This window comes from Xyrauchen texanus, chromosome 30 (assembly GCF_025860055.1).
Source record: "Xyrauchen texanus isolate HMW12.3.18 chromosome 30, RBS_HiC_50CHRs, whole genome shotgun sequence".
Classification (NCBI taxonomy): domain Eukaryota; kingdom Metazoa; phylum Chordata; class Actinopteri; order Cypriniformes; family Catostomidae; genus Xyrauchen; species Xyrauchen texanus.
The window spans coordinates 29,798,750-29,816,910 of NC_068305.1; the positions used below are offsets into that span (position 1 = coordinate 29,798,750).

At 37.3% G+C, this 18,161-nt stretch overlaps 1 protein-coding gene across 5 annotated transcripts in view; it reads right to left on the reverse strand.

The window, feature by feature from the left end:
* LOC127624168 (nucleoprotein TPR-like) overlaps positions 1-15,885 on the reverse strand; it is a 29,332-nt gene extending 13,447 nt beyond the window's left edge. For all 5 annotated transcript variants that reach the window (XM_052098864.1, XM_052098867.1, XM_052098865.1 and 2 more), the window contains exons 1-23: positions 15,735-15,885; positions 15,368-15,472; positions 11,526-11,599; positions 11,318-11,414; positions 11,082-11,185; positions 10,288-10,452; positions 9,720-9,812; positions 9,538-9,618; positions 9,288-9,375; positions 8,258-8,398; positions 6,743-6,840; positions 6,087-6,284; positions 5,843-5,950; positions 4,181-4,410; positions 3,935-4,098; positions 3,714-3,856; positions 3,133-3,281; positions 2,864-3,026; positions 2,630-2,764; positions 2,260-2,400; positions 2,019-2,175; positions 1,590-1,756; positions 1,045-1,197 (exon numbers count right to left, since the gene is read on the reverse strand). In XM_052098864.1, the coding sequence (XP_051954824.1) occupies positions 1,045-1,197; positions 1,590-1,756; positions 2,019-2,175; positions 2,260-2,400; positions 2,630-2,764; positions 2,864-3,026; positions 3,133-3,281; positions 3,714-3,856; positions 3,935-4,098; positions 4,181-4,410; positions 5,843-5,950; positions 6,087-6,284; positions 6,743-6,840; positions 8,258-8,398; positions 9,288-9,375; positions 9,538-9,618; positions 9,720-9,812; positions 10,288-10,452; positions 11,082-11,185; positions 11,318-11,414; positions 11,526-11,599; positions 15,368-15,472; positions 15,735-15,885 (3,105 nt within the window). The remainder of the gene's footprint in view (positions 1-1,044; positions 1,198-1,589; positions 1,757-2,018; positions 2,176-2,259; positions 2,401-2,629; positions 2,765-2,863; positions 3,027-3,132; positions 3,282-3,713; positions 3,857-3,934; positions 4,099-4,180; positions 4,411-5,842; positions 5,951-6,086; positions 6,285-6,742; positions 6,841-8,257; positions 8,399-9,287; positions 9,376-9,537; positions 9,619-9,719; positions 9,813-10,287; positions 10,453-11,081; positions 11,186-11,317; positions 11,415-11,525; positions 11,600-15,367; positions 15,473-15,734) is intronic.
* Between the last annotated feature and the right edge of the window lie 2,276 nt (positions 15,886-18,161).

Sequence of the window (18,161 nt, forward strand, 5' to 3'; positions counted from 1 at the left end):
AGCTCCAAAATGACATAAATAAACAATTAAAACACCATTAAAGCAGTTGATATGACTTTTGCATTTTAATCAAAGCCACTTGAAGACGTGCAATAGCTCTGTGAATCACAAAAGGGTTTGTTTAATAACTAAATAGTTAGTGAATGGTGCTGCTCTGTTGACACACTCTCACGGCTATTTTTAGCCTTCGCAGTGGTGCGCAACATTTGAGCGCATCTCACGAACAACATCTCAGATGTAGATGCTCAATAGTTTGGATCACTTATAATATGCATTTAGAATTGCACCGGAGGTGCATTTTACCAGAATTTCAATAAGTGAATTAAACTACTGTGAACTTGCCTACAAACCGACACATACAGGACTTCCTGGAAAGTTTGGATGGATTTTCAAAATAAAAGCGTGAGGGTTTAAAAAGTGCATGAATTAAATATATTACTGTTGTATTTAAAATTATAATTAAAAGTCAATAATAATAATATTAGTAACTATTTATTATTATTATTATTATCTTCATTATTATTTGTTTACAATTTATAACAATATTTAAGTTGAATGGGTTCCAAAAAATAACTGTGAATGAAAAGTGAGCTGATGTCTTACAAATAAATTGAACAAAAAGAGATCTGAATCCTTTAAATTCCAGATACAAGTTGAAACATTTAAAAAGAAAAAGGCAAAAATAATACACTGGTTTCTTTTCTACTTAACACTGGAATTACTGTTAATTTTGCTGCTACATTATCCAGTATACTATTTAATAATAAAGTGTTTCTTAATAAGCTATTCATTTATATTGAAATAATGTGTGGTTAGAGGTTTGTGTTTCTTTACATATTAAAGAGTACTCCCAATTAGTTCCACACAATAATGTAAAGATATTCTAAACTGATTATGCAAAAAAACAACACTGGTATTGGATCGGTAAATACTGAGATTTCAGGTATCGGAAGAGAACTTAAAATACTACAAAAAGTGTAGAATCTGGCCCCTTAAATCTGAAAGGTCAAAGAACTTTAGTGAGTATAGGTGGGAATTTATTACCTGCTGCTCCACAGCAGCAACAGCTCGGTTGTTCTCCTCCAGCAAGCTTTGCTTTTCCTTGTCAACTTCCAGAAGTTTCTGCTCCAGGTGTTTGTTTTGCTCCTGAGCTGCCTCCAACTGGGTTTCAACAGAAGCACGCACCTGCTCTGTCACCTGAGTGTGGAGAGAGATGGAGGAGCATAAACCTTTGTAATTAAGACAACTTAATACAATTTGACCCATGTTTACTTTAAATGTCCCCAGTCGTATTTTGTACAACTGAGCAGAGCACATTATTAAAAATTTATTTTTGAAATAATAATCTTTCTTTAAAATAATATAACCCAATAATATCATTAGACTTACATTTTACCCCAATCCTGTCACAATTAAATCCTAATGGATAAAATGCCCCACTCAACATAATTCCTCACCAAATATTTTTTCCTCTCTGAAAAACTTCACATAATGGAAGTTAAATGACTTGTGAGTGCAGTTTCATGTTGTCTAATTCAATACATTAATTGTTATTATGGGAGAGCATCATATACAGCATTTTCCCTCACTTGTTTTTCTTTATCAAGAGATTCCTCCAGGCTAAGACTCATGGCCTTGTACTGTTCCATACTGGCAGTGGTGTTTTTCACACACTCTGCCAATTCTTCAGCACGGCTCTGAGCTCGCTTCAGCTGGGTGCGCAGAACCTCCATGTCTCCCTCACTGCTATGCAGGCCTGGAGAGGGAAAACATTTATAAAAATCATCATTCATCCAACACTGCTCCGTCACTCATAGCTTATTGGGAATCCTAAGTCAAACTCGGTCAAATAACTTGAAGTAACTTAAATGAACTGCTTTACATCCATGGATCATCTGAGTAGTGTGGAAGTTAACTAGAAAGCACAGCGGATTTTCAAAAAAATGTAACACCTGTAACTCACAAAAACCTATGCATTCCATAGCAAGTCTGGATTCCATGTGGGTCAAGCCTCTTACCTGTGTGTGTGGTGGGGGATGCCAGCAGAATCTCACCACTGCTCATCTGCAGCCTCAGGTTGGTGAGCTCCTGTTGGGCAGTACTCAGTTGTTCTCTGGTCCTCTGGTGCTGGGCTGCCTGTGTATCCAGCTGCCTTTTAGCATCCATCAACTGCATCTGTGTGAGAGCAGAACCATGAGCAAAGAAAAAAAAGAGGTGAAAGGAGAAATAAAAGAGGAGAAATTAAGATGGGGTGCTCACGTCTTGATTGCGTGCAAGCAGGTGTTTCTGTTCCACCTCATTCTCGAGTCTCTTCTGAAGCTGAGCAATCTCTCTCTCCTGTTTCTCAATCTGAGCTTTCAGCCGCTGCGTAGTCTCCATCTCCGTGTGCTCTAGAATTGCCTGCGAAGCCCAGTGAAATTAAGTGTGCCATTTCTACAGCAATAGCACCAAAAGTATGTCCTTATCTATTTCTACAAGTAGTGTGTAATACCCACAAGTGTGTGGCAGTTTTCACATCCATTAACAAAGTATTTCGAGTTGGTAAGTGGGCAGCTGGCTTTACTTGTCATGTCAGATTAAGATCACCGGTACCAAAATTGTTGAGCTATTTTATAACTGTGCTTGTTACCTGCATTGATTTGAGGTTGGTCAGCAGCATGTTTTGGCCAAGCTGTTGGGCCTGGATGGACTCTTTCTCCTGGGTCAGTCTGGTCTCCATCATCTTCAACATGTCTCTTTCTTTCCGCAGGTTCTCTGCCTCAGACTGAACAGATATCCATGTGATTCATTTAAATTCAGACTGAACTAACAATAATTAGCAGGCCAAAACACCACAACACAACTGAAAGTAGGTCACACACACCACGGCAAAGGTGAGTTTCTCTGCTGCTTCTCTCATGTTCTGGGTGAGTGTGTGTATGGTCTGTTCACTCTTCTGAATGGCTGCAGCCTGTTTCTGATTCTTCTCATTCAGAGAGGCAATCTCCTTACGGTAACACTCCACATTATCCTGGAGCATCTCATACCTGAAACACACACACACACACTATATAAAAATCACACAAGAAAACAAGATTCTATATTTGAGACAAACTTAAGACCAAAGGGACAGTATGATGTCTCAGGACAAACCGTTTGGAGGTGAACTCCAGCTGTGTTGAGATCTTGGTGTTTTCAGAGCGCAGTTCGGTTACTTGATCTTGTAGCTTCTCACTTTGCTCTGTCAGAGCCTTCTCAGATTCATTTTTTTCCTTCTTGTAGCCCACAAAGACTTCCTGAAGCTGCTCACACACACATAACTTAGATTAAACTTTAATCCTTCCAGAGGATTTTAATTTGCATAACCGAAAGATCACTAGAAACCACCTCTCAATGAAATCTTGCAATTAGTCTAACTGCATAACCCTGTTTAAATTGTGACTACTATCACAAGTGCCCTACCAAGCCAAATAAGATATTTTGCATATGCTTGCTTACATCCCAAAACAATTCTTATTACACAAATGTCCTAAAGACATTACACAAAAAAATATCTTTCTTAAAAATGTTCTTTTGAAGGACAAAAAGTATTCTTTTCAGTATTCTGTGCAGACAAATGAAAGAATGAATGAAAAGACACTTTGTATCGATGGATGTTATAAAATAAGTACTCTGCCATTATACCAGTGATGAAGAAAATGCTATCAGTGGACATCCAGATCTCACTAGCATACCTGCTTTAGGGCAGCCTTGGCTTCTACTGACTCTGTGGATTCTATCGCCGTGGCAACCAGTCCTGTAGGAGTAACTGCAGTGGGTGTGACGGCTGGAGATCGGCGGGGCGTGGAAGTTAGCATAAACTCCTCATTGACAGCACCTGTTCCAGTAATTTTTGTTCAGTTTCCCATCAATATGTCTCACAAGACATAGAAACAAGAATGATCCCTGGACTCACCCAGCTGTTGGAAGGCGACTCCAGTGGTCTGGGTCAAAAGCATGCGGAACATGTCCCTCTGTCGTGCAACAGTATCGACCTTCTGCAGGTCCTGAGCTCTCTTTTCCTTCAACTGCTCCAACTCACGCTGCAGCTCCTCTAGATACTGCTCCACCTCACTGCATCTGAACACAAACATTCAACATTATGCTCTCTACATCTGACCCAAAACAATCTCCAAACTGAAAACAGGTTTTTCACAGTTACTTCAAGGTGTCTCCCTCCAACTCATCCTTCTCCTTGGCCTCGCTGAGGTCTCTAAGAGCCACTAGGAGGCGCTGATTCTGCTGCTGCAGCTCTTTGATGCTGCGGAAGGTGACCAGGTGCTGAGAGATCACCTCAGAAGTGCTGCTCACATCCGCAGAACACACCTCATCTTCCTCACGCATAACGTGGTTTCCGCGTGCCTCCTCAAGCTCAATCAGGAGGACCCGGACCTGAGACAACAATGTTAAAGCAATGACTTTGACACGCTGTTTTTTTGGGAAAAATTTTGCCACAGATTTACTTTCACACCAAATGCAATTTTCACACACAAAATTAGTGTAAATAAGATTTTGAATAGAAACCTATGGAGATATTCACATATGGAACACACATTCAACCAATGACAAACCAAAGATTTTTTTTCTTAGGTATTATTTCTTCCTCCAGCAGTTCAACCAAAATTGAAAATTCTCTCATAATTTACTCACCCTCATTCCATCCCAGATGTGTATGACTTTTTCTACACCAGAACACAGATTTTTAGAAGAATATCTCAGCTCTTTAGGTCCAAATCATGCAAGTGCATGGTGATCAGACCTTTTTAGCACCCGCTCTAGAACCGTCACTGTCTTAGAAAACTCTGTGAATGTCCTTCAGTGGCCCAGCCAGAGCCCGGACTTGAACCCAATCAAACATCTCTTGAGAGACCTGAAAATAGCTGTCCATCGATGGTCCCCATCCAACCTGACAGAGCTTAAAAAGGATCTGCACAGAATAATGGCAGAAAATCCCCAAATCCAGGTGTGTAAAGCTTGTCGCATCATACCCAAAAATACTTGAGGCTGTAAAGCCAAAGGTGCTTCAAATAAGTACTGAGTTAAGGGTCTGAATAATTATGCCAATGTGATCAGTTTTTTCTTTTTAATACATTTTCAGTTACCAAAAATCTGGCTTTCACTTTGTCATTATGGGGTATGGAGTGTAGACTGTTGTGAAAAAATAAATAATTTTAAGCATTTTAGCATAAGGCTGCACCATAAAAAAAACAAAGGGGTCTGAAAACGATCTGAATGCACAGTATGGATTTAAATACCGAAGTCATAAAAGTAATCCATTTGATTCCTTTAAGTGATTTTTGGAGCTACAAAAGTTCTGATCACCATTCACTTGCATTGTATAGACCAACAGAGCTGAGACATCCTTCTAAAAATCTTTGTTTGTGTTCTGTTGAAGAAAGAAAATCATACACGTATGGTATGGCACGAGGGTGAGCAAATGCTAAGAGATTTATCAATTTTGGGTTAACTATCCCTTTAAGGTACATCGATTAGCTAATTCCAAAAAAACCTAAATTTTCGCCATTTGTGAAACATACAATTGAGACAATAAATATTCTTTCCTCTTTATTCTGGAAATGTACACATGTGCCCCCTTTCGAATATAGAAATATTAATAAGGGTCTGAATAATTATGCCAATGTGATCAGTATAGGAATATTTAAAGACAAAGTAGGACTGTCAAATTACAATAAATAAATTGTGATTAATTTAATCATTTTTGGTAGTTAATGCATTAAATAAAACTATTCGATTCACTTTTTTGGTTCATGTTTGGTGTGAAAAGGCCTTAAATTGTGCACAAGAGTTTTCTATCAAGCTTCACCTGTTGAGACATGTCAGCCAGCTGCACCTCAAACCTCTGGTTGTCTCTCTCCAGCACAGAGGAACGTTTATTGGCTTCGTCTGCTTCTTTTTGCAACCGGTGGACCTCCTAAAATATCCAAGTATAGCAATATTTAGATTTACCAATAACACAGCTTTGGAAGTGAAATATAAGCAACTTATCAGCATGTTTTGGCAGTGTGACATGCAGTAGTGCTTTTTTCTGATTATGTCAGGCTACTCACCATGACTGCTTGTTCTAGTTTAGCAGAGAGATTGGAAACAGACTTCTGCATGCGCTCACTCTCCTCTCTCTGCCGCTTCAGAATAGGCCCCTTGGCTTCCATCTCCTGCACAATGTCATCCAGGTACTTGTGCAGCCGTTTGTTCTCAAGCTTCTCTTGTTGCAGCTGTTTTTGCGTCTCAACATATGCTGAATAGATCTACACAGAGATAGAGTTGTGCGTGTTTAAGCTTCTTGTATTGCGTTTTACTTGGCACTTGACTTTAGCTTAAAAGTTGCACTTGACAATTTTCTACACACACAATAATTAAGTTAACCTACACTCATATTACAAAATTCCCAACTACCAATTTGTACTTTAAAAGGCCACTGGTTATCCAAATAATGGTTTACAAAAATGTTACGGTTTTCCATTGATTGGCCAAATAGATAGTCCAATATATCATTGACAGTCTGATTGAGATTTTCACCATGAGAGCAATATTTTGACAAAAGAGACACAAGTGTACACATTTCAGGGGAATGTACCTAAAAATGTCTTAGTTGTAGTGTCTCTGCATATTACGCTGGTATGGGAGAAAGTATTTTGACATTGAAATAAAATACACAAACAACAAAAACATCCACTGGCAGTACACAATCAAAGTGGCTCAGTACCTCTGTGAGTTTCATGCCTGGTTTTATGATTTTGGCGACTACAGCTGCGGTGGGAGACATGGTGGTCACCTGCTCCTCTATGAGAATTGAAGCAGCTCCTGCAACAACCACACAAAGTCAACTCCACTGACATAGTCTAATAAGTCAAAAGCCACAGAACTAACAGCGTACAATCAGACAAAAACAAGAAATTCACCTCCTAAAACCTACATATAGTTGAATTCAGAAGTCTACATACACTTTGGTCTATAAAGTCAATAAAGCTAATTTTTTTTAGAAGATTTCATATTAGCAAACTATAGTTTTGGCAAGTCGTTTAGGACATCTACATTGTGCATGACACGAGTAATTTTTCCAACAATTGTTTACAGACAGATTGTTTCACTTTTAATTGACTATATCACAATTCCAGTGGGTCAGAACTTTACATACACCAAGTTAACTGTGCCTTTAAGCAGCTTGGAAAATGTCAAGTCTTACACAATTAGCTTCTGATAGCCTAAATGGCAAATTTGAGTCAATTGGAGGTATACCTGTGGAAGTATTTTATGGCCTACCTTCAAACTCACTGGCTCCTTGCTTGACATAATGGGAAAATCAAAAGCCAAGACCAAGATCTTACTTTTTGGAGAAAGATCCTCTGGTCTGATGAAACTAAAAATGTAACTATTTGGCTATAATAACCATTATGTTTGGAGGGAAACGGGTCAGGCTTGCAAGCCGAAGAACACCATACCAACCGTTAAGTATGGGGGTGCCAGCATCATGTTGTGGGGGTGCTTTGCAGCAGGACGGACTGGTGCACTTCACAAAATAGATTACATCATGAGGAGGGAAAATTATGTGGATGTATTGAAGCAACATCTCAAGATATTAGCCCGGAAGTTCAAGCATGGTCACAAATGGGTCTTCCAAATGGACAATGACCCCAAGCATACCTCCAAATTTGTGGCAAAATGGCTTAAGGACAACAAAGTCAAGGTATTGGAGTGGCCATCACAATGCCCTGACCTCAATCCATCTGAAAAAGCAGGTGCGGTGGTCTACAAACCTGATTCAGTTACACCAGTTCTGTCTGGAGGAATGGGCCAAAATTCCAGCAACTTAATTTGAGAAGCCTGTGGAAGGCTACCTAAAATGTTTAACCCAAGTTACACAATTTAAAGTCATTTCTACCAAATGCTAAAGTGCATGTAAACGTCTGACCCACTGGGAATGCGATGAAAGAAATAAAAGCTAGAAGAAATAATTCTCTCTACTATTATTCTGACATTTTGCATTCTTAAAATAAAGTAGTGATCCTAACTGATAAAAGACAGGGAATGTTTTCTATGATTAAATGTCAGAAATTGTTTAGATGTATTTGGCTATGGTCTATGTAAATTCTTTGACTTAAAATGTACTGTATTTACAAAGACTATTTCCAGTCACACAGTGACAAACCACATGCAAAAATTAAACAGCAGTGACAGTGATTTCTGTCAGAAAGTCAGGTGAAAAAGTGGTGATGCTAACCTCTGTGTTTGGTGTCAGACAGCAGCTCATTAGCGTTGTCAAGCTCTTTCTCCTGGCTGCTGATTTTCTCTTTCAGTTCAACAATGTCCTTATGCTTACAACTCTCCAGCTCTGCCATCTTCACTTCTAGAGCTTTATGTGCTGCCCACAGTAGACAGGATATTGTCATGGACACATAAAAACAGACATACACACAACCATCTATCATCGGTCATAAAAATAATTTACAATCCCAGAATCTACTGTAGGGATTCTGTATGATTTAATTACTGATCAGTGTTGAGTGTAACGCGTTACAAAGTAATCGTATTACATTTTGCTCTAACACAGTAATGTAATGTGTTACTTTTAAACTTAAGTAATCTGATTACAGACATATGTTACGTTACTTGGATTACACATTTATTGCTAAGACAATAATATTTAGCAGACCTATGTTAGTACTTTTGTGTGTGTTGCTGTGTCAGCTAATGAACATGCGCTCTAACAAACCACCATGGCATAGAGAACACGTATCGAGGCGATGGCAGATGAGTGAGCGGCGTGATATGGACACAGCGGAGTGTAATTATTTATTTTAATTGAAAACAAAAGCGAAGCGTTTCAAGTTTTCAAGCGCTCACAATCATTCTCACACAGCTATGAATGTTGTAAATAGCGGACAATCACTCACAAACCTGAAGATACTACTACCGCATATTTGAGATAAGAAAGTTAAGTTGCATTTTTAGAAATGCATTGGATCTCTTTAGCCAAGTTGTTGTCTTTGTCATGTTGCTGTAATTTTGTTATTGTTTTCAGTCAATATTATAGTTTTTAAGCAGGTTTGATTGTTTCAAAAAAGTAACTTCAAAGTTAGTTTGTAATTTCATTACTTTCCCCTTGAAGTAATCAGTCAAGTAATCAGATTTACATTTATAGAGAAGTAATCAGTAGTGGATTACTTTTTTGAAAGTAACTTACCCAACACTGCTGATCAGACACATGCATGTAGACATGCATGAAGACCATTAGTGTACAAATTTCTTACCTTCTCCTGCCTCTTTAAGCAACTTGTGAAGTTCCTCCACAGCTCTTCTGAGCTCCTCGCTCTTGGCCTCGGCATCAGCTGCTGCTCCCTGTCATTTATCAGCAAAGAAGTCAATACTATATAGTCTTCCATTTTAGCAATACCATTTTTAAGAAATAAATGTCTATTACAACTATATTATAAAATCCTCTATCCCTCACTCACATATCTTCATTCTTCTAAGACAAGAGTTTAGATGAATAAAACTAACTTTATACAAATTTGAGATCTTGATGTTTGCATTGAGTTCATTGCTGAACTTCTCCTCCAAACTGGCTTGCTGTTCCTTCACCTAGAAATAAAACATGTCCAACAGATTGTTACAGATATCAACAGCAGAGGCATGGTGTTTCAAAATTCTACATAAAGCACATACTGCTAGCTGTTTCTCACCTCTCTCAGCTTGGTGATCATCTCCTCTGCTTGCTTCTGAAGGCTCTCATTGGACACCTTCAGACTGGTCACCTGATCTTGGAGTCGAGCGTTCTAAACATCCATGCAGAAATTAACATATGGACTAACATCTTAAAGCACATAAAGGCAGCATAAATTAATCAATATGACTCCAGCGGTTTAAGCCATGTCTTTTGAAACAATCAAATCGATTTGGAATGAGAATAGACCAAAAAATAACTATCACTATAAATCTTGACATTAGCATTCTCCTTGGCGATCATGATTTTAAGCTCTATTACACTTCCTAATGCCATCTATTGCTCTGTGTATGCGTCAAGCACTAGTAATTTACAGATCAAAACCACTGGAGACATATGGATTACTTTTATGTGGCCTTTATGTTTCTTGGAGCTTCAAATTTTCATTCCCCATTCACTTGCATTATATGGGCCTACAGAGCTGAGATAATCTTCTAAAAGTCAGAACACATCTGGGAAGACATGAGGGTGAGTAAATGATAAAATGAGAACTATTTCCTTTAACACATGGAAGGCTCATGTAGTACCTCATCCTCCTTGTTATTCAGAGTGCACTGCAGCTCTAAGATCTCACTGCCTCTCTGCCGGGAGAGAGACAGCAGCTCTTCACTCTTGGCCTTAAGCTCAGCGTTCAGCCAGGTCACTTGACTTTGGAGTAGCTCTTTCTCCTGCTCCATTCGCTTCTCTTTATACTAAACAATAAACACTGTATCAGCACATCAGTATTAAAGCTGCCTTTTCACTGCATTCAAAACACAACATAAGATAGACCGGAAGTCATTCAGTGTTACAAGGGGGCTGCGTGAAAAATAAACTTCATTCTAAACACCTGCTACTTCTGTATTTTGGACAATTACAGATGTAGAAATCAGAAATTACTATTTACACTGTTAATAAATGACTAAATGCTTTTGCAATTACAGTAAAAGTGTGATTAAATGTGTAAATGTGTCATTTAGCCTAAATTTTTATCATCACATCTATGGATTCCTGCATCCTATTTGTTGGATAATGGTTGTTGTTTCTGTTAATTACCATAATAGTAAAAACTATAAAACAGTATTAATTTTAATAAAATAAATAATACAGAAAGAATACATCCATCTGCTCAACAACATCACACACATGTCATTCAGAGGTAAACCTTTGGTAGTTTCTCCCTAAATTAATAAAATCCATTGAGAGCAATGTGACAGTTCATAACAACTGCCACTAAGTGGAGAAATACAACAATCGTATGTGAATGTTGGACTTCGGAAACGCAAGTAGAGTTGAAATGAGACTAGTTTCAAAGATAAATAAATATACACAGATTCCTTACCTTGACCGAGACCTCAGAAGCTTCCAATTTATCCAATTTAAGCTGAAGCTGCATCTTCTCTGCACTGACCTCCACCAATCTATCATTAAGACGCTTCAAGTCCTCTGAAAAATTCAGAAAATTCTATGTGAGCAAACATTGCCAAAGAAAACCTGCACTTTCTTTATAACTTGTGTTATGCAGATACGTTAGTTTAGAGTTTAATGCTACTGAAAGAACTTATTTAAACCAAATACCACTCTGATGTCCCATCTCCTGGGATCTTCTTTCCAAAGTCTGTGCAAGCTCTCTCTTCTCCACCTCAAGCTCATCTTTGGCTTTGGAAAGTTCATTCTGCATAAATAGTGTACAACTTTTATTTAATAGAACACAATTCAATACTGGAGCATGCAGAATTTCTCCTTAATAAAAAATTTGATGGACAATGAAAATACCCTTTAATACCTTTTGAGATTCCAGTTTATTGTATGAGGATTCTTGCTCCTCATTTTTTTCCCGTAGACATTTAAGCTCATCCTCTGTGAAAAGATGAGTGCAAATAAAAAATTAAGTCCAGTCCATTACAGTATTCTTTATTATAGTTAATAATAAAGAAGTTACATACATTATAGTTAATTATAGTTAAACACACACACACACATATATTTACAGTTGAAGTCAGAAGATTACTTACACTTAGGTTGAAGTCATTAATACTCATTATTTAACCACTCCACAGATTTAAAACTATTAAAAACAAAATCATTTTGGCAAATCATTTATCTACTTGCATGACTTCAGTAATTTTTCCAACAATTGTTTACAGACAGATTATTCCAGTAGGTCAGTAGTTTACATACACAAAGTTAACTGTGCCTTTAAGCAGCTTGGAAAATTCCAGAAAATTAAATCAAACCTTTAGACAATTCTGATAGGAGGTGTACTGAACTGGAGGTGTACCTGTGAATTTATTTTAAGGCCTACCTTCCAACTCAGTGCATCTATTCTTGCCATCATGGGAAAATCAAAAGAAATCAGCAAAGAAGCATCCCAGATTACATTCCAGTAAGTTACATAGACCGATTAATAAAGGTGGGCTAGGCCTACCCAAGATTTTGTTTTATTACTATGCTTTCGGGCTCAGACATTTGGCTCATTGGTCGCTTCCACCTGAGAGAGCCCCTCCCTGGTTTTGTATTGAACAGGACGTTCTTGCCCCTATTTTGCCATTGCAAAGTGTTTCTATACACCCCGTTATCTCGCATTTGCACTCGAAATTGACAAAAGAGTCCAGAGTGTTTAATTCGGAAATGTATTTAAATGTTGCTTCTAGCATATGGCTGAACCCAAAATTATGTATTATGTATTAATAAGTCCCCTTTCTGCTAGACAGAGTGGATTGTGATGGAGGTTAATATACTCGGTGACCTATATGAGAGTGGAGTGTTGAGGTCCTTTGAAAATATGGATCAACATTTTGGTATTCCCAGGTCTCAATTCTTTAAGTATTTAAAGCTGCTCCACCGGCTCTGTACTATTTTTGGGAGTGGCACACACAACCCTAAAGTGGCAGATACTCTGGAAGTGGTGATTACTGCTTTTGTAAAAGGTCATGAACTTCAGTGTATTACTCCTTGTTAATTCAGAGTCTTCGCAATTTTCTGACGAAAGGAGGAAACACATCAAACTTAATAAAGCACCTGAAAGACAGACACCCGGATTTATTCAAGCAACTAAAGCAGGTGAGTTTAAAAGCATATTATCATTTGCATTAGGGCTGAAACGTTTAGTCGACATTATTGACATCTTCAAAAATACAAAATTGACGAGAAAAATGTTCGTTGATGAACATTCGTTTGATCTCATTTAATGTAACATGAAATCACAATAAACCGTAACGATGACGCGTGAGAGCAGCACTGCAGTTCGCGTCTGATGGAGGAAGAATTACACAGATCAGTCCAGATGCACTCTACACTTTCACAGTTTATTTTATGTAGATCCCAAAGTATTAAGCAATTATAAAAAAAAAATTCAGAAGCATGTACCGTTGTGGAATATGCGGAGGCGGAGCTCTTTAAAGGAAACATCCCGGCGTAACATCTTAAATGCAGTAAAATTGCTTTATTAAAGTTCAAATAATACAGAAGCAGATCATGTTAATAACTACAAACTCAGAAACTGGCATTTCTCTGTGTGGCAAGCTCCTCTTCAAAATAATATATTTAAATTAAAGTGTTGCTCAATTGCATATTTCTGTTCTTAGTTCTGCTGCTAATGTTTTGTAGATTTTGTTATTAAAAGAGTGTTGTTTAGTAACCTGTTTTTGCTTTGGTACCGAAAATAGTATCGAGTACCGTGAAATTTCACTGGTATTGGAACCAACTAGGCAAGGCAAGTTTATTTATATAGCACATTTCATACACAATGGTAATTCAAAGTGCTTTACATAGAAGAGATTAAAATAAGAATGAAAAAAAATAAGAATAATTGAAACAGTTTAGAATATAAAATATAATACAGTACAAACAGTCGGACACACAGTGGCACAGTGCTCATTCAGTAAATGCACAGCTAAACAGGTGTGTTTTGAGTCTGGATTTGAATGTGAATACTGTAGAAGCACATCTGATCTCTTCTGGAAGCTGGTTCCAGCTGCAGCTGGCTTAATAGCTAAAAGCAGACTCTCCTTGCTTAGAGTGAACCCGTGGTATTTCTAGCTGATGTGATCCTAATGATCTGAGTGATCTGTTGGGTTTATATTCAGTGAGCATATCTGCAATATATTGAGGTCCTAGCCCATTGAGTGATTTATATACCAGTAATAATACTTTAAAATCAATCCTAAATGTAACTGGGAGCCAGTGTAAAGACCTGAGGACTGGTGTGATATGTTCATATTTTCTGGTTCTGCTCAGAATCCTGGCAGCAGCGTTCTGTATGAGCTGCAACTGTCTTATGGTCTTTTTGGGAAGGCCAGTGAGGAGTCCATTACAATAATCCACCCTGCTGGTGATGAAAGCATGCACAAGTTTCTCTAGGTCTTGACTGGAAACAAAGCATCTAATTCTTGCAATATTTTTCAGATGATAGTATGCTGATTTAGTTATTGCTTTGACATGACTACTGAAACTAAGGTCTGACTCTAGAGACACACCAAGATTCCTGACTTGATTTTTAGTTGTTTGACCCCTAGCGTCAAGGTATGCATTCACCTTGAGAACTTCACCAAACGCAATGACTTCAGTTTTGTCTTTGTTTAACTGAAGAAAGTTTTGGCACATCCAACTGTTTACTTCATCAATGCATTGGCACAGGGAGTCAATGGGGCTGTAATCGTTGGGTGAAAGGGCACTTTAATTAACTACTGAAATTTTGGTACCGTGACAACACTACAAGAGATTATGGAAGAAAGATTTAAACTTGGTATTGCAGGAGGGATTGTTGGCAGAGATAAAAAAAAAATGTCATGTCTACATCTAGAGATAAAAGGGTGCACCTTATGCCGATGCCAATCAGAAGATGGAGACAAAACCCATGTATTATTGTGGTGTGTTAAGATCCAAGAATTTTGGTTGAGGGTTCAGAGTTTTGTGTGTGTGACATATTGGGCACTCAAATGTTCAAGGGGAGGGACATATAATTTTATTTGGTGTGTATATATTCTGTTAATTCAATCCTGTTTTTTTTTTGTTTTTTAAATCAATAAAATGTTTATGTAAAAAAGTAAACATTTAAGACCACAGAAAATTAATTGTGGACCTCCACAAGTCTGATTCATCTTTAGGAGCAATTTCCAAAAGCCTGAAGGTACCACGTTCATCTCTAAAAACAATAGTTCACAACTATACACACAATGGGACCATGCAGCCATCAAACCGCTCAAGAATGAGACACATTCTGTCTCATAGACAAGTATCACAAAATAGATGGCATCATGAGGAAGGAAAATGATGTAGATATATTGAAGCAACATCTGAAGACATCAGCCAGGATGTCCATTTGGCCTTCCAAATGACATACGACAGGGAAAGTTTTCTATGATTACATGTCAGAAATTGTGAAAAACTGAGTTTAAAAGTATTTGGCTAAGGTGTATGTAAACATCTGACTTCAACTGCACACACTTGCACACACTTACACACACACACTTACGCGCACACACACACACTTACGCGCACACACACTCTTACACACACACACTCTTACACACACACACACACACACACACACACACACACACACACACACACACACACACACACACACACACTTACTTACTTACACTTTGATTCCCATGTTCTTACCTAGCTTACAGCACTTTTCTTTTAGAATATGGTGTTCTTGTGTCTGGGACACAAACTGAGCTTGGCTCTCTGCGAACTTCTTCTCGATGTCAAAATAATGTTGTTCTGTATGAAACAAAAAAGATAGTCTTATCAGAATTTATAAACCTCTATAAAGATCATGTTTACAAATGGAAGCCAAAAACATTTAATCTAAGATGTAAACGCCACCAAGCAAGCGAGTTAACAAATATAGCAAGCGTACGGTTACATAGTGTTTGCAAACAAGTAAAATAAGTAATAAATATTTGTTTTTATCTTCAATGCGACCTGAACTCAGGCCTCGTTCGCGAGCAACTTCATTACAACAAAAACAACATAACCTTACCACTGTCCACACGATATTGCTCCTGGTGTGCCTTCAGGCAATCAATTTCACATTGCTGTTCTGAAATGTACTTCTCCAATTTAGTAACGGTAGTTTTTTGTAATTTAGATATCTCCGACCGCTCCAATATTTGCTGCAACACAGCCGCCATTTTTTCGTTCCAATGGCTCCTCCTCTTCCGCTTCAATTGACTGCGTCCTCCGGAGGTCGCTTTTGTCGGCCGCGCTTGTCACAAGTGACATCAAATATGATTTTTCGCACATGCGAAGTACCAATCGTGTTATTTCCCTTAGCAAAAATAATATGGGGAGGTGATTTCAATAGTGTATTTGATGAGGATTTGGATAGCTGGCCATCAAGAAGCAATGGAACTCATTGTGAAATCAGAAATGTATGTACCCGTGTTGGTTTAGTTGATATCTGGCGACTCAAAAATCCAGACAAAAGAATCTACACATGGAGCAACAAAGATTATTCCAAACAATCACGCATTGATTTTTTTCTAATATCAAATGAACTGGAGCAGTGTGTCCAGATGGTTTCTATAGAGCCGTCAGTTTTGACTGACCATAAGGGTGTATCGCTCTTGATAAATACTCATGGTCCAGATAAATCTAAATTAAAAAGGGGTTATTGGAAATTGAATAAAAAGTTATTAGATAATCACAAATTTAAATTGATGGTATCAGAGTTAATTGATAAGCACTGGTCTCAGGCTAAAATAACAAATGTTTATGGAGAACATTGGGAAATAATGAAATACAAAATTAGGAACCTAGCTATTTCAATGGGGAAATCGATTGCTTCAGTTAAAAGACAAAAAGAACATATTGTTATTAAAGAAATAATGCGCCTATCAAGTAAAGAAAATTTGAACATGCAGGAACTAATAGATTTATCATCATTACAAGTACAACTGGATAACATTTATCAAGAAAAAGCAGAGGGTGCATTTATCAGATCTAGATATAAATGGTTGGAAAAGGGGAAAGAAATACTAAGTACTTTTTTAATCTGGAAAAAGAAATGGTGAATTGACCTCTATAAACAAATTGTTAATTAATAATACAGCTACAGAGGATGAAAAAAAGATATCACAGTTTGTTACTCAGTTTTACAAAGGTCTGTACTCTCCCAACTCTGTGTCTTCTGATCTGAGTGACTTTCTAGATAATGTTTTAGATAATGCCAAAGTTATTGAGGATGATTTTAAATTGTTTTGTGATGGTGATTTAAGGCTAGAGGAAGTTAAAGAGTGTATTGGCAGCCTTAAAGATAATCGTTCTCCAGGTAATGATGGACTTGTCAGTGAATTTTATAAAGTGTTTCGAGATAAGTTAGCTCCTTTTTTGCTGGCCGTATTTATAGAATCTATTGAAAAGGGAGAACTGCCTTCCTCTTTAAAACAAGGTGTTATTACATTAATTCCGAAGCCAAACAAAAATATTCTTTATTTAGAGAATTGGAGACCCATTAGTCTATTAAATAATGATGCCAAATTATTTGCTTTAATCTTTGCCAAAAGATTGAAAAAAGGATTAGGAAATATTATTGACGAGGAACAGACTGGATTTATTCAAGGAAGGCACATTAGTAATAATATTAGATTGATACTTGATATGGTAGATTACAGTGATTATGTTTTAGATGATAGTTTTATTTTATTTATTGATTTTCACAAGGCATTTGATACCATAGAACATAATTTTTTATTTAAAGCAATTGATTTTTTGGGTTTGGCAATTATTTTCAAAGGGCTATCAAAACTCTATATAAAGGATGTACTAGTTCTGTAAAATTAGCAAGGGGGACTTCTGGCAGATTTGAAATAGGTAGAGGGATCAGACAAGGGTGTCCAATCTCCCCATTTTTGTTTTTGTTAGCAACGCAAATAATGGCCCTTCACGTTAAAAAAGGACATTTTCAAGGAATTACAGCATTAGGGAAAACATTTAAGTTGTGTCAGTTTGCAGACGACACTGCTTTATTTTTGAAGGATAGAAATGAAATCATCAAAGCAGTAAAATGCATAAAAGAGTTTTCAGATGTATCAGGGCTAGGAATGAATATGAATAAGTCTGTTCTGTTTCCTCTTAAAGAATGTAGTTTAACTAATTTATGTAATATTCCAATTGCAAATCAAGTTACATATCTGGGAGTTGTTATATGTAAAGATGAGAATTTGCGTAATAATTTAAACTTCAACCCAATTATTAACAAAACTAGTAAGAGGTTTAATGCATGGCTACAAAGGGATCTATCAATTCTGGGGCGGGTACTTTTGTCAAAAGCTGAAGGAATCTCCAGATCAGTCTATGTTTCGTTATCATTGGATATTCCCACTAAAGTTACCAAACAACTAGATAAAATGCTTTTTGATTTTATTTGGAAAAACAAGCCACATTATTTGAGAAAAGAAATTTTATG